Source organism: Rhamphochromis sp. 'chilingali' (genome assembly GCF_963969265.1).
Source record: "Rhamphochromis sp. 'chilingali' genome assembly, chromosome: 15".
NCBI classification, from domain to species: Eukaryota; Metazoa; Chordata; class Actinopteri; order Cichliformes; family Cichlidae; genus Rhamphochromis; species Rhamphochromis sp. 'chilingali'.
Window position 1 is genome coordinate 1,874,898 of NC_137942.1, and position 15,904 is coordinate 1,890,801.

A 15,904-nucleotide genomic window follows, 5' to 3' on the forward strand; every position below is an offset into this window, starting at 1 on the left:
GACGGTAACCGGATGTGGTGTTGACCGTTTACTCTTACTTGACGTCGCGTCGCGCGGCAGTCCCACGTTGGAAAGCTCGTAGCGTTGATTGTTGCCAGGCAACAAGCAGCCCAAAGGCTGTCTTGAGGAAAAGCGGATTTCTGAGAGCTCTCGAATGGAAACGAAAGCACGTCCGGGACTATTTTAGGATGAGTTTATTTTTTTTAATCGTTTTTAGTTTACACTTCACTTTTATCTTCAGTTTCCAGCTTTACTTCGCTTCCACGGAGAAACTGATTGTTGAGTTTTTGGTTTGTTGAAAATGAGATTTAATCACTTGCATCAGGTTTTCGTATTCTTTTATGTGGCATGGGTAGGATTTGTCAGGGGAGCTATTTAATGAGTACCATAATAAAATGAACAATAAAAGGACATATTTGAAGGCAAATAACTCGCAGCCAAAGTCTCTATAAGTAGAGAAGAAAAACACAGACTCACATCATCACCGTCTGCTCTGAAATCACTGTGAAAATCATTCATATCACAGAGCTGATATAGCTCACAGATGTCTTATTCTTTTAGATTTTTTCTTGAGTTTCAGTTTCCATCACCCTTGGAAACACATCAGCTCTCTCCCAGAACAGTTTGTGTATCAGGCAGTAAGCATAATTATTGCTGCTGCAGAGGTTTAACACAGGAGTCTGCGGGGACTGACTTACTGCTGGAGCCTCCTGTGGACATTAGAGGAACTTCTCTTTGGTTTAGCGTCACACACACAAATAACTCAAAAGTCAGTGAGGATCCAGGTGTGTTTGAAGTGACCGACGGCTCTGTTCAGATCATCTCGTGTTTCCGTCTTTAAAGCTGTGGAGCTCTCCATGTAAACACAATGAATGCAGAAAACAGTATTTTATTGACAAGAAAAACATGCAGGCAGAAGTTTGGGTGTCATTTTTAATTACATTCAAGTATAAAATCATCATCTTGGTACATTTCCCTTATTTATCCTTTGATTGCGTTCACTGCAGTAGCAACATGAACCAAAGTTGAGCAAACCCGACTCCCAGCAATAAATTAACTACAATAGTGTACGGCCATTCGTTGTTTGACACTTGGAACAGGAAAAAAAAGAAACTACAGCATGTCTGAAGTTGCTCCTCGTCACCATGGCAACATTACAAAAAGCATTAAGGCTCAAATGTCACGCTGTGTCTGTTTGGTGTCACATCAGTTTAAACCAGAGTGAAACTGTGAATCTGCACTGAGCAGCAGCCCAGACAGGCTTGACCTCAATAAAGATACCTTCTGTGATTACCCTGTGCACGCTGCAGACACTAGGTGGCAGTGTTTTCACGTGTTGAGCTACAGTCCACCATCATAAGTGAGAATATATCATGATGATTTAACTGGTTAAAGGCTATACCAACTCACTGCACCATCTAACAGAACATCACAACTGCTTCGACTCATTTTGTGGCACTTTAACTATTTTTAAACAAGAATTTATCATTTGACTAAACCTGAACCAAAGGAACGATTAAGTTCAGTTCAAGACGGGCAGAGGGGAGTCAGATGACGAGTAGAAAGATGAACGAGGGCACAGTTTGTTATATTTGTGTTCTTTTAGTTTAATCATATTTTTAATCCCGATCATTAATATTAAATGGGGAAATTTTGAAGTTCATTTGGTTGAGTTAAAATGTGGTTTAAGGAAGTGAGCTGCACATGTAGGCATGACCACTCTACATACAGTCAGTGTAAAAAGTCTGCATTTCCTTAGACCACATTAATAAGTGCATGTCCTCTTATTATTGGCCATTTCATTTTTTTTTTTTTTTTTCTAGAGTAAAAGCTGTTAAAAACAATCAGTTTTGGTGATTTTATTTTAGTGGAAGGACAGATTTTTCACCCCTATATGCAGGAAAACCCTGGATATCTCCCCATGATTGTTTCTCATGTTTTTGGTGGCACCTCCATCGTCACGTTTACCAAAAGTTATTCAAACTAAGTCAAATAGCACCCCCTAGTGGGCAAAAACTGCACAGGGTGCCTTTACGAGGAAGGGAAAAACAGTTCAGTGGATGTTGCATTATGGGATTTGTAGGAACAAGCATTTTTCCCTCTCTTTTTACTGTAGACACCTACCCGTGTGAGCCACCAAATGTTAGAGATACCAAATCACTGAGACGCCCCTTCAGGTCAAAGTCTGTGTAGCTTCAACTCTGTCCGCCACTATCAGCGCAGAAAAAAAACAAAAAACCCCAAAAACCCTGACTTTATTTTCTTTTTGTTAAACACGAAGAGGTGAGAAAAGCAGCAAAGATGAGGAAGAAAAAAAACAAAAACTTTTTCCTGTCCTTAGAGGCACGAACAGAACATCGTCTGCTCTGCAGTCTGAGCCGAGCGCCGTCAGCCACGCCTGATTCGGAGTTGCTTCCTGGACCGCAGAGATGCACTTTGACGACACGGATCTCATTACAGCGAAACCAGTCGTGTAAAAGAACAGAAGACGAGGGGTGAACGTGGATCTGACACCAGAAGAAGTGACTTCTTTTTGTTTCTCTTTAAATAAAAACGGCTTAATTTTAAAGCCGAACAGCCGAGAACAGTAAAACTGCCTCATGTGGCGTGAATCGCAGTCTGTGACCGCTTCACTCCAACATTAGAAGGAAGAAAATATTTATGAGACACCCATGAGTGACAACCCTTCAGTATTTGGCTGTAACCAGAGCTGGATTTGTGCAGATAGAGTATAGACGTTTAACTTAAACCTTTTTCTTCTTGTCAACAAATCCAGAAAAAACCCTACAAATATGTTTAACCTTTTAAAACTGCTCAGTGATTGGCTCAGTGATCTGGACGCCATTTTCCCCCTCAGGTGGGTGTGGTTTCCGTGGAGCTCTCCTGTATGTTTCTAACAGATGACCGAGGGCTTTTCACAGAATTTGTTGTCAAGATGGAAGTTGGTCCACTGAAGGAGGACTAACAGCGTGACGCCAACACGAGCAGTGGGATTATTACTCTCTTTGCCTTGAATAGAGTTTATTTACAGACCGAGTGCACAAGAAGGAGGAGTCTGGTTATGAAACTAAACGAGGTATATGAGGCGTGCACACCACCGTCACACATGCCGTTTGATTTAATTGGGTAAATGCTGAGATCAGGAGGAGCGTTTGGTCCCGGGTTCAGAATCTAAATGTACCACAGCTAGCATCAGTCTGTGGGCCGGTCGTCCCTGGGCGAGGTTTTTTTCCTTTCCAGCAGTGGAGAGCGAAAAAACTCCAGCTGTGCCCTCGTCATCCGGCCCGGCTCAGATACTGTCGTAGTCCGACTGCCGCCTGCTGGAGCTGGCCATGTGCTCCACCTTAAAGAAGGTTATCGTGCCCAGAAACCCCACCACGACCAGGATGAGCAGCTGCCAGTGCAACAGCAGGTAGTTACTGTAGTAGAAGGCCAGAGCGGCCATGATGGACTGCACAGGAAATGACAAACACAGGTTAATTCAAAATAAAACTCAGCTGTAAAACAATACACTCTCCTGTTCAGTGTTTGTGTCACCTGGATGAACTTGAAGACGGCAAAGGCGGGGGCGCTGTTGTCGTGGAACATGAAGCCGATGATGCTGAGGAGCTGCGTGTTGAAGCAGCTGTCACCCAGACCGAGCAGGAAGCTGCAGAACAAGGCCACGCCCACGCTGAGGCACACAAATGGTAACGTTAACCCGACAGCATCGTTTAAATAAGTTTAGAAAACCAAAGTCTGAACACAGTCAGAGGGCTCGTAACGGAGGCTCCGGGGAAAGAGAACAAGGCTTTTATTGTGAAAAGGTAACAACCATTCATTTGCATTATTTCAGTCATTTCGATTTTATTTTAAATGCACACACATTTATCAATAATCATATATTAAAATCTTTTTATATTTTTTCATCAACATCTCTCCTTTTTTATTAGTTTGATAACAAATTATTTTTTTTAAAAGTCAATTTTGTCGTTATGACTCACACCTCAGCGCCTCACGTGATTTTTCTTTACCTGGGGGTGATGAAGGCCTCCAGATCTGTTCCTTCTTCCGGGGCCAGCGGAGCGTCGCTGGCGATGTTGAGGAAAATCAGGTAGAAGGCGATGATGTGGGTGACGAACCCGAGCAGAACGATGGGGTTCCTCCCAAAGCCGATGCGTTTGTTCAGTATCCCGAACACGCTACCACCTGACGGAGAGACCCGACACTCAGCTCGTCTCCTTGTTCTCGCCCTGCGGCGTTTTACCTTCAGACGAATGAAGATGACTCACCTAATATCTCGCCCACGCCGATGCAGATCCCAGAGATCCCGATCAAACTCTTCGCATCCTGGCCGAACCTCATCATGGCGCCAATGCACGTGCCGTACACGCCGCTGTAGAAGGTCAGCTCCAAACCTGACGGAGCCGCAGGCATCGGGTCAGTTCGAGGGGCTTCAGTATCAGTCGTGTTTAAATGTGCACTGAGCAGCTTTTTTGCATTCAGTTATTTTCATAACACATATCTGATTGTGACTTAAAGGAGGAGACCGTCCTCTCCTCGCCCAGCTCGTCTCCACCCACCTGTGTATCCGATGGAGACGCCCAGCAGCAGCATTTCTCTGGTGATGAACAGCTTACACGCTTTGACTGCAGACAGGACGGCAGAGGTTAACACGCCGCTCGGGACGTTTCAGCTACAGCGAGAAAGCGAGGGTATTTTTTCAGAAACTCACCAAACGCGTCGAGCGCCTGAGAGCAGAGGTGAGAGCATCCCGAGCTGCAGAGAGGAGAGAGAGGGGGAGGTCCATCATGCTCATTTAAACAGTCACCGTGAAAGTTTCGGCCCCTCGACCTTCTAAGGTTCATATTTATATTTGAGCCCTCCTTCCTGAGCCGCCTTGGTATCCCGGAGACGGTGTCCCAAGAAATGCACAAAAGACCACAAAGGATGGTGTTTACAGTTAAAGGTCGCCCGTCTCATTTCCACAGTCCCTCTGAAATAATTATCCTTCCTCCCGTGGACCAGAGAACCACGGCACCCATCCAGCTTTTAAGGGGAAAGAAAGAAAAAGAATTTTCCTGAACATTAACAATCTACTTCCCATAATACACGGAGCTCTTATTTAAAACGCATCTCAATTTTAATTTTGAATGTACTTGTAACTCACGCAGCACACTGATCACCTGAATTATTAATGACTGAGAAAAAGTTTCCATACCCTCATTTTTCTCATTTTCTTTAAATTACGAATCATTTCACTGTTTGAGATCAGAGCTTCGTGTCTAAGTGAAGTGAAGCCATCCCAGGCCGTGTTTGAACGTGCAGCCAATCTGTGTGATTGGACAGTGATGAGCCAATGAGCTTGCAGTTTCACAGTCGGACCCGCCCACTCCACATCACAGCCTGTTTGTGTTTTAAACCACAACGACAGCAGTGAAAACGCTCAAAGCTTCCATATATTTGTCAGTGAGTGTAACATCGGGAGATGTGTTTCTGTAGCAGCCGTAAACACGTGAACGCTCGCCGGGTGGAGCAGGTGAGGCTGATGCAGAGGTGGGGTCTGAATCCACACCGGGGTCATTTCCCGCTAGCATCTACTCGACTCAGCTCTATTGCATTTCACTCATTTTCCATTCCAACTGGGTCATTAAGGCAAAGTGGGCAGAAAGTCCTGTGCCCTCATTTCAATGAGACACGAGCAACAATGGAGGACATCGAGCTAAGGGTCCACCTGCTGCTCGCTCTGCAGCTTTTTCCCAGGATGAAACACGAGAGCCCACGAAGGCGGCGGGCAGCGCGTGCACACACTTCCTTCACTGCTGGATTTTTTTTTCTTTTTTAAAAATGGAGCTTTGATGGCCCACTGATGACTCCTCTAGTCACGTCCCTCCCTGACCAATCAGTGGCTGAGCAGGCATTATAAAAAAAAAAATCCTGGTACCAGGAAGTCGAAGTAGGTCATAGTGAAAAAGAAAAAAAAGAAACGAAAAAGAAACGGTGTTACTGCGCGTCTTTCCCTGCCGCCTGTCCACCGTTCTGTCACAATAAAGTCTTAAAAAGCAGAATTATTTAAAATAAAACTGAATTTTGTTGAAATGCATCATTTCCAGGTCTTTAATAACAAAAAGCAACACGCAGAGACATCTCCATCTTTTCCTGAACTCAGTCACCCAAATGACATCCGTTCCATTCTTGAGCGATGGCCCTACGCCTGCAGACCACAGTCTGCATGTTGTAGCTGTTTTCTGTCAGCAGGGGGCAGTGAAGAGGCGCTCTAACAGAGCTGAAGGTTGAAACAACGAGAGTCCCGCTGCAGCGGCGTGTGCAGTCTCTCGTGATCTTTGAGCGTTTTTGGGGTTTTTTTTGCTCTGTTGTTGCTCCTCGTCCTGTTCCATCCAATCAGCGCCTGACCCACGAGGCTGCACACGCCTCTGCGTACACAGACACAAACCATAATGTCACCTGAGTGCTCACCTGGTTGCGGTGTTGTCGCAGGGTTCCTCCTGCAGCAGCGGCTCAGTCGCCTCAGCAGAGGAAGAGCATTCAGAATCAGGCTTCCTGAGGAGGAAGAAGAGGAAGCAGCCGACCAGGCTTATCACCGTCAGAGAGATGAACACCGTCTGCCGGTCCTTGTCTGAGAGGAACAGCATGAGTCAGACGCTTTTCATGAGACGACCACACAGGAAGTTAATGCTATAAAAGTGTGAGGCAGAGAGCTCAAAGAAAACTGCTGGATTCAGACCTGTGATGTGGACGTGTCCGTGCCAGGCGCAGTAGATGTAGAGGTTTCCAAAGAACAAGCTGCAGAGAGAGGGAGGGAGGGAGGATGTTTAAAAAGGCATGCACAGAAATCATCATGTGACTGAACTTCCCACAGAGCGTCATGAGTTTCAGAATCCACCGTTCCTGTTCACGTGAGCCACTCACGGTGAGAGCTGTTCACGAGCACCACAGTATCATATTTACCAGCATGCTGCACTGAACATGCTCTGCCATAAAGCTCGCCATCGTTACCGTGGTTCCCGTACAGCTGGGTGACCTCTGACCTGTTCATAGTGACAGTAAGGCTTATATCCAATCAGATTTCTTATTACAGGCACAACAGTCGCCCCCGGCTGGACATCAGGCAGACCCCAAACCTACATCCATCTTTTATATACAGTCTATGGTCTGCCTGCTGACGTGGTAATTAGCAGAATCTGAAACGTTCTGAGGTTTATGGGAAAGTACGGCAGTGGTTTGGCTGTTAGACCGAACTGGGGACAACATGGAGTCATCGACGCTTATATCCTGACTATGTACTCCTGAAGGTTTACCTGAACTGCAGCAGCGCCCAGAATATACCACTGTTTCTTCCAATGGTGCTGTCCGTGGAGTTGATGGTGAGGACGTTCCCCTGAGCTGTCCACAGCACTAGAGTGCAGAAATCAAAATGTCAGATATGTGCACAGACCAAGCCTCTTTTCCAAATATCAGGGCTAGAGGGATGCTGCTGCTTTACCTGCTGCTGCTATTCCAACCAGCACGGACGCCGTGTAGAAGCTCCAGGTGTACGGGTAGATGAACATGGCGATGTACAGGCTGTGGAAGACGACAGTGCATGAATTAGGAGGTTTGCTTTCTATTGAAGGGGTGGAAAAGAGTGGATGCGAGTGTGCAGGTACCTGTACAAAAGCCCGCTGAAGAACATGGAGAGCTGGGGCCCGATGACCGCCACCACCGACGGGGCGATGAGGTTGGATGCAGAGAAAACGCCATAGATGATGGCCATGCTGCGAGAGGTAGAGCACAGTCAGGCACCTCGCTTTAATTGATGGATTTTTAAAATTTGAAGCCACGCGAAGTGCACAAAACCAAACTTTAAACCACCAGCACAGAAGAAAAACGAGCGGTTTAGGTTCCTGCTGACGGCCTTGCAGTGCTTTCCACCAATCAGCTGTTTTCAAGGCTGTGCCTCTGTTAACGTTACGTACTAACGAAGCCCTCTACTTCATCTAAATGCTCTTGAACTCTTTGGTCACAGAACACTGACAAACTCCGGATGATCTGCTTGATCCACTCATACGGCATCATGGGAAATGTGGTTGTAATCACATGGTTGGTAGTTAACAACTTCCTTCATTAGCTTGTTTTTTTTTGGTGAAAGTTGTTTTTTGAGCCTTCTGCAGACATCTGAACGCTTTTGTTTTTTTTCTGCTGCTGGCACCGAATTGAAATGAGTATAGATTTAAAACAACAACAACAAAAACAGTGAAACGTCTCCGTTTTAAACTTTAATGTGACGTCTTTTCACTGTTTAAAATCAGCTGGAAGCTTTAAATAATTGACGGTGATTATGGTCTCCTCACTTCTTGGTTTCTGGAAGGTTCCTGAAAACTCTGACGGTTCAATAAGATTAACCTTAGATTGAATTAACCCCTCAGCGCTTTCTGGCCGCGACTGATTCGATTTGAGAAAGTGCCACCAGCCGACACTTGTTTACCTCGTGTATCCGCTCCCGTGGAACTCGGTGCTGTTGAAGCTCTTGATCACTGTTTGCTGTTAAGATAAAGAAAAAATGACTTATAATATGTAAAGTTTACTTAATTTTGACAGAAGTGCGGTCAGTGACAAACTTACCTCTATATTGCCACATGTCTGAAAGGCTGTGAACATGAACATAAAGCCGAAACCGAGGATGATGATGTTTAAAAGCTTCTTCCCTTCTGGACTCATTCTGGAGGTTATCTGAACTCCCAGAGGAAGTAAAAACCAATAATAATAATAATAATAATAATAATAATAATAATAATCTACTGTTGGTGTGAAGAGCTCATCTGAGAATAGAAACAAAAGAAGTACATGTCAGAATATGTCTCTATGAAGCTTTAATCAGTCAACAGCAATAAAACTAAGCGACATTTAAATCCCGCCTGTTTTACCGCAAACACCCATTTTCTGCGTTTGTTTGATAAAGAATTAAGATAAAAAGCAACACTGCCTTCAAAGCAGTGTAGTGTGACTGATGTGATGTACGCCGAATTATAAAGAAGACCGTCTGGGGTGAATGAACACAGCTGTGTGCTCTCACTTGTGTGCTATCTTATTTTTATAGGAAAGAGCGTTTAATTTAGACATTTCTAAACGAGATTCGGTCTGCTGCTCGTTGCTAGAAATGCATAATGCGGAAATGCTCCAGACTATTTCCAATGACAAGAGACTATTTTTAGTTTTTTAAGTGTCACGCTTACAGAGCAGTTGTGCCCGGAAAATTAGCCGTGATCAGCTCACCAAATCTGCCGACGCTGCTGAGCTAACCTGCCCGCTTTTCTCCTCACTCAGTCGGTCAGCTCTTCGTGGGAACCCCCGCAGCCATTTATTATCACCGTTCGGATCCTAAACCAACTTTAACACCATGTTTCCGCCGTGGAAAGCTGGTTCCCGGAGCCCTTTCACAGCACCGATAAACAGGACTGACCTGAAACTAAAACGAGAGTCATGTGAGTGAAATCAGCTGACAGGCTAACAGGCGCTGCTACAAGGAAACGGCTAAAAACTTGCACATGCGCAGAAAGAAACTCACGCAACCCGCTCTTGTGGAACCCGCGAGCTAGGCGTTTCTCTTGGTTTCCGTTTCCGTTTTATTTCTTTTTAATATTACATCTATTATATTTAAACCGTCTGGGTTTCCTGTTCTGTAGGGGAGCTCTCGAGTTCGTCCAGAAGAATGATTAGGCGTCTGAGGAGCTGTAGAATAAAATGTTCGTAAAATACTTATATTTATACTTATATTATTTTTCTCACACACACACACACACACACGCACACGCACGCACACACGCACGAAAAAACTGTATGTTTGCAACGTGGACATCACATTGTCCAGTTTACGACATCCGCCATCTTGATTTGGGGCATGAAGCCAGCAGTAGGTTGTGGCGGTTGAAGGTGTGGCATCATCAGCACCTACTGCTTTTTCTACACACAGGTAAGCTTCTGCTGTGGGCTAACCGCGCTTCTGAGTTTTTGTTGTTGTTGTTTTAATTTTTTAATATAGATCTTTATTCGAAGAAAGAACAAAGTGCAAACTCATTAACTTAAAATAAATACAATACAGTCATACTTATCAGAGCTTAAACACAAAAGAGACAAGTGCGTGAGTGGGAGCAGAAAACAAGAGGAAAATAGCAAAAACTGAAGAAGCTTTTGTATCAAGCATGAATGAATGAACTAATGTTTAGTTTAGTGAAGTTCTAACTGTGTCTTTAATTAGAAGTCTGATAGTGTTAAAACATAATTTCATTAGGGCTTATTAAATTAAAGTTGTGGACGTCCATCATAAAGGTGAGGAAATAAGGAAATAAGGTTTTCTGTTTAGAAATTTACATTTATGAATGTGAAAATAAAAAAAAGTTATATCCATCAAAGCTAAGCTTTTTTTTTTTTTTTTTTTAATGAAACAGTTTTAATGACATTGTTATCAGAGTCAGACACTTTCAAAATGCACCTAGCCCAACTTCTCAATAGTTACACTGGCTTTTGTATTTATTAATTTCAGGGTTGTTGATTTTTTAAATTTTTACTCAAATACACAATTTATTATATTAGCTCAAACTATTACAAAAGTAATAAATATACATATAAATGTTGTAACTAATATATATCAAAGAGGACTGTCTCTGGGTTACGTCTGGTGTCAGCGCAGGACTTTGTAGTCTCACTGTTTTGTTTCTTCTTTACAGGCTTCAGTAACAGGGCTGCATGTATGTTGTGGGATACTTACAGCCTGTGATTACTGTTATATAAAAGATGTTGATAAACAGTTATAAGAGAGATATCAACACAATTAAAGGTGAACTTTAACTTATTTTGTTATTTTTTTATGCACTTTGCTTTTCTGGAAGTTGGGATAAGAGAGATAAGAGAAAATGCCATTCTGGAAGTTCTCAGGAATTATTTTGTGTTTTAGACAACAGTTTGAAATCAAATTTTCAACAACATAATTCACTACATAAATAATAATGGATTGGATTTATATAGCGCTTTTCAAGGCACCCAAAGCGCTTTATAATAACACTATTCATTCACTCTCGCATTCACACACTGGTGGGGGCAGCTACAGTTGTAGCTTTCCACTAAAAGGGTTGTTAAGTTATCAGAGAGAACATAACATCGTAGAATGACCCAATAAAAACATCTTGTTTTGTTTCCTCGTGTTTAGTGTAAAGACTGCAATCACCGCACCGTGGCGCTCGGGAGCGGATTACACTCCGTTTGTTTTCCGCGTGGAAGAAGAAGCTCTAGTCGCTGCTGGCTCGGCGCGGTTCGGAGAAATTTGTGGCGTGCTCTGTGTTTTTGGCGGCAGTAAACTGAGCCAGATCCGCGAGATTCTGCTTAAATCGCTCCGTTCTGTCTCTGCGTAGCGTTTTGAGCCGCGCAGGCGCAATCTGTGTTACTTTCCGGACTGTTCTGGGAGCTTCCCGGGCCTCTCGCGCCAGGCAGCATGAGTTACGGCAGGCCTCCGCCGGACGTCGACGGCATGACTTCCCTCAAAGTGGACAATCTAACGTACCGGACCTCTCCCGAAGCCCTCCGCCGGGTGTTTGAGAAGTACGGCCGGGTAGGGGACGTCTACATCCCGCGAGACCGCTACACCAAGGAAAGCCGGGGCTTCGCGTTTGTTCGGTTCCACGACAAACGGGACGCCGAAGACGCGATGGACGCCATGGACGGCGCGCTGCTGGACGGGCGGGAGCTGCGGGTCCAGATGGCCCGGTACGGCAGACCCCCCGACTCCCATTACGGCGGAGGACGGCGAGGAGGAGGACCGAGCCGGAGGTACAGCGGACGGCGGAGCAGAAGGTAAGGAGAGGCCGGATCTCTGGTGTGCAGAGCGAGCGTGACTGAATGTGGATCATTTACTTTCCCCACAACACTGTAATTAAGACTCCCACCATTTATCAATGATTGCATTTAATTATCCAGAAATTTGAGTTATTTGATTAAAATAAAGACCGGAAGTTTTCTTCAGACCAGCTGATTGGAGGCTCAGAGCTAACCAGGAGAACCAGATGGCTCCTGACTGCCAGCTCTGCTCACTGTAGCTCCAGCCCTGCAGCTCATGTTCTCCTCAGTTCAGATCCAGCTGTTTTTTTCTTTGACTGTAACTCAACCCACTGAATGTATCCAGCTGTTCCCCCAGCCCGAGACGCAGGAGACGGAGCAGATCCCGCAGCAGGAGCCGCACGCCTTCTCGAAGCCGGTCCCGCTACAGCAGATCCAGGTCCCGGTCCTACTCCAGGTCCAAGTCCCGCTCTCCCAGGACCAAGAAGACCAAGGCGCGCTCTCCTTCCAGGTCTAGGTCCCGGTCCCGATCCAGGTCCAGGTCCAGAAGCCGCACCCCTTCCTCCAAGAGAGGGTCCAGGTCGAGATCTAAAAGCCAGCCAAAGTCAGCAGCAGAAAATGGAAATGAAACCTCGTAGAGGTGAGTTTAAACGTTAGCGGCCATTTTATTAGATACACACATTTTTCCCTCAGATGATCAGCAGGGGATTTTTTTTTCCCAGTCTAACAAAAGTTTCTAAACTTTTCAGTAATAGAAGTTGTGTATTTAAAAAAACAAAATGTGGAATTCTCTCCTCCCCAAGCTGCGGTATCCTGTTTGCTAAGGTGGTGTTTGAGCTGAGCTGAGGCAGATTGAGCAGGTACAAGGTGTGTGGCGAGCTGCAGCAACAGGGTGGAGGCAGTCAGTGTTGGTTTGGTGGTGTTGAGGTATGTGTGTCTGCTGTTCTGACTGCGCACAAAGGAGCGGCGGTTTGTGGTGCTCGGAGGGTTGCATCACTTCCTCTTAGCTCCACCTCATTTGAATTTGTGCACATTAGATAGAGAAGGGTGACTTTACATGAGCTGGCCTCTCCAGGTGTATCTGGTGACTCTTGCTCTTATTTTGAAAGTTCGTGTGCTCATCCACACAGTCAGGGGCTCGCTGGAGAGTCAGATGTTTGTACTTGACGGTGCGCACGCCCACGCCTTCTGCAGTAGTATTCATGTTTTACTCCTGCGCAGATACTTCAAACACTTAGCTGTGCAGGCGACGCATGCTTGTGCTTGCAAAAGGAACTGCGCCACACTTGTGACCTGAACTTCATGCCATGCATATTAAAGCAATAATCGGCTCCCGTGGACGCTCGTTAACTGGTCCATCCTCTCCTGTTGCTGGCAGTCCTCATCATCCTCTGCAGACTCAGAGAACTCGATGATTTTCCAGCTGCTGCAGGTTTTGTTTGAGCAGAAGAAGAATTAGGTAACAGCAGCTGTGGTCTGAAGCGGTGCCATTGAAGTTTGCAGAGCTCGAGATAGCGGCCTGAGCAGGACGTCCTGCAGGGAAGTAAAATGAGATGTGAAGCACCAGAGCCAGCTGGTTCCAGCTGCCTGCAAGAAGGAGTAAAACAAGCTGCTGTGGTCCAAAGCAGTCCAGAATATTCAGAGCTCATGCAGCTGAGCAACAACGACCGCGAGCTGGTCCACAAGCAGGTGCCGAACTTTCAAAATAAGAGCATGGGCTTCCTCCACATGTGTGCTGTGTTTTTCTCAGATGGGCATAAAGTAGCTAACCCTAAAATAAGTCGCCAAATATTTCTGCGTGATCACAGCCAGAGAGTAAAATGAGAGTTCGATGAACAGAAGGCGATCACGATCTCTGCTCCAGTGATCTGGATTTTACGTGTAAATTTGCACGTTTCTGATCAGCCTCGTATAAAATGCTTCTTTCTGTGTCAGCTGGTACTTTCTTTAACTTTTATTCCTGACGTTTCTTTGATTCACAGTTTCGGTTAAAGACGTGTGACCTCCCGGACCGGCTCCCACGCAAGCACCAGAGTCCAGCTGTGAAAGGTTATTTTGTCTTCTGTGCTTTGGTTCATTTCCTTTTTTTCGCTGATTTATTGTGATTTTGTTTCCTTTTCATGTCCCGATTACGGTTTAAATGGTGTGTTCAGACCTGGATTTAAAAATGAAAGCTCATAAGATAGAATGTTCCACTCCTCTCATATTATCATCTCCTCTCTGGCCTGTATCACAAAGGTGTCATAACTGCAACACAGTCACATGTGTGAACTGATGAATTGTGTACTATTATTGCTGACAAAACTCAGGCCTGATGGGTGAATCGCCTCAGTTTCTAATATTAATAAACCTTCTATAATAATACATCTGATGTTTTTCGTTGAGTTTGGACACAAAGGTCTGTCCTTTGTGTCCAAACTGTCCTTTATGATAACAGAAAACCTAATTTAAGCTTGAAATTAGCTGTAATCTCCCTTTGTGATACAGGCCCACAAAATAATGCTTAAAGGATAATTTATGTGTAGATCTTCTTGGGGGTGGGGCTACGGGAAAGCGTTTATACCTGAGCAAACACTGAGCTCCCTGCAGGTCCAGATTCAAACCCAGAGCTGCAGTCAGAACCACCACAGTCCAGTGATCGCTCTTTAAATCAGCATCTGAATTCACTGTTAAAACACCAAAGACTCACAAAGCAGGTTAAAGTGTCTGTGAGTTAAAATTCCAGTTTTTGTGAACGGAGCCTGGTGTAGTGTGGAAAGACGGCGTCCATTTCCACGACGAGCGCAGCGTGTTTGGTTCGGCAGTTTCACTTCCTGATGCAATTCCAGAGATGGCTGTGTTCACAGCTGTATGTGGACTTAGTCTGCGTGGGGGTGTGGCCTGCTGTTACACGCAGCAGGTGACACCTCAGATGAGCTCACCTTAAAGAAATACAGTGATTTAAATCAGCAGAAGGAAAACGGTGAAGTCCTTTACTGCGTTTCCTGGAAGCTGCAGCAGCTCCTGAGCGACACACAAACTACTTTTTTTTTTAATTACTTAATGTTTTCTTTATTTTAACCTTCGTGTACATCGCTTTGTGACTGCCTGTCTGCGAAAAGCGCTTAATAGATAAACTTTACCTACTTATCAACAAAATCAACATTTATATTGATGAGACGGCTTTAATGAAAATACGAGTCACACACAAGTCATTTTAAGTGTTCCAAAGGAAAGAACGGATCGGGAGCTTCTTCAGAAGCTGCAGGGAAGCTCAGGCCGTCCAGCGCTGCTCCTTAAATCCCCAAATCTCTGAAAAAGTGACGGAAATCCGCCCGAACCAAGCCAGAATTATACTTTAAGCATCCATTTGTTTTCTGTCGCACCTCCATCTGCTTTTCTTGTCTGATAAAGTGACATGAAACACTTTTACCCTGTAGAACTGTAGCTTCTTATTTTCAGTGTGTTTATTTAGCTTTTTCATTGAATTTCCGCATTTAAAAAAACACAAACTAGACATTTGTGCAGCTCAGTGTTTGTCAGGTTATTCCAACCTTTTCAGGACAGACACACACTGACTCCTTTGTTCTTTTTTTAATGCTAACCCTGCTCGTGTGTTTCTTTGTGCACTAGGCGCAGTTGTGTAGCAGTTGAGTTTTGCTGGTTAGCTGTTAAGGTGGCGTGTTGTGCCGACGTGTCCGTGTTCTCCTGATTGGTCCTGTGACCGCGGCGCTAACGACTGCTTCAGTCTCGGCTTCTGTACAAAGACACGGTTTTTCTCTTGTACACAAATGTGACTTTCAATAAAGATTTGATGTTTTGTGTATAAAGTTGTCCTCTCATCATTCGGCTGTACGTGTGGTGTGGAGATTTCACACAGGAGTCATCCTCACTGTCGTTTTAGTTTCCAAAGGAATCCAAACAAGTCAAAGTTATGGATGTGAATTTCTGCACAGCAAAGACGAAGACTTGGATAAAAACTGCAAGACATTTTAAGTAACTATTGTAAGTGTGGTATTTTGTCCCAGCATCATCCCAACAGTTGGGAAATTCCAGAGTTGTAGCAGCTGGAACATGAAATACGGCCTGTGACTAAATCTCTTAAATAGATGGGTTACTA

At 44.8% G+C, this 15,904-nt stretch overlaps 2 protein-coding genes across 5 annotated transcripts; one reads left to right on the top strand and one right to left on the bottom strand.

Annotated features, from left to right (window-relative positions):
• Positions 1-896: 896 nt before the first annotated feature.
• On the bottom strand, positions 897-11,079 carry mfsd11 (major facilitator superfamily domain containing 11). Of its 3 annotated transcripts, none has more exons than XM_080904322.1 (14): positions 9,253-11,079; positions 8,602-8,709; positions 8,465-8,520; positions 7,647-7,754; positions 7,484-7,563; positions 7,299-7,395; positions 6,725-6,783; positions 6,457-6,616; positions 4,715-4,758; positions 4,563-4,628; positions 4,272-4,397; positions 4,014-4,188; positions 3,538-3,673; positions 897-3,451 (listed from the first exon to the last, which is right to left on the bottom strand). In XM_080904322.1, the coding sequence occupies exons 2-14, from the start codon at positions 8,695-8,697 to the stop codon at positions 3,290-3,292; spliced, it is 1,365 nt and encodes a 454-aa protein (XP_080760448.1). In that variant the 5' UTR covers positions 8,698-8,709; positions 9,253-11,079; the 3' UTR covers positions 897-3,289. The 3 variants fall into 3 exon arrangements, with proteins under 3 accessions (XP_080760448.1, XP_080760447.1, XP_080760446.1); XM_080904321.1 differs by having other exon boundaries at positions 8,602-8,798; positions 9,213-11,079; XM_080904320.1 differs by having other exon boundaries at positions 898-3,451; positions 8,602-8,798.
• Positions 11,080-11,247: 168 nt separating this feature from the next.
• srsf2b (serine and arginine rich splicing factor 2b) lies at positions 11,248-15,614 on the top strand. 2 transcript variants are annotated; one of them, XM_080904323.1, is made up of 3 exons: positions 11,248-11,823; positions 12,152-12,445; positions 13,788-15,614. In XM_080904323.1, exons 1-2 carry the CDS (start codon positions 11,465-11,467, stop codon positions 12,441-12,443), a joined length of 651 nt encoding a protein of 216 aa, XP_080760449.1. In that variant the 5' UTR covers positions 11,248-11,464; the 3' UTR covers positions 12,444-12,445; positions 13,788-15,614. The 2 variants fall into 2 exon arrangements, with proteins under 2 accessions (XP_080760449.1, XP_080760450.1); XM_080904324.1 differs by having other exon boundaries at positions 12,164-12,445.
• Positions 15,615-15,904: the final 290 nt, after the last annotated feature.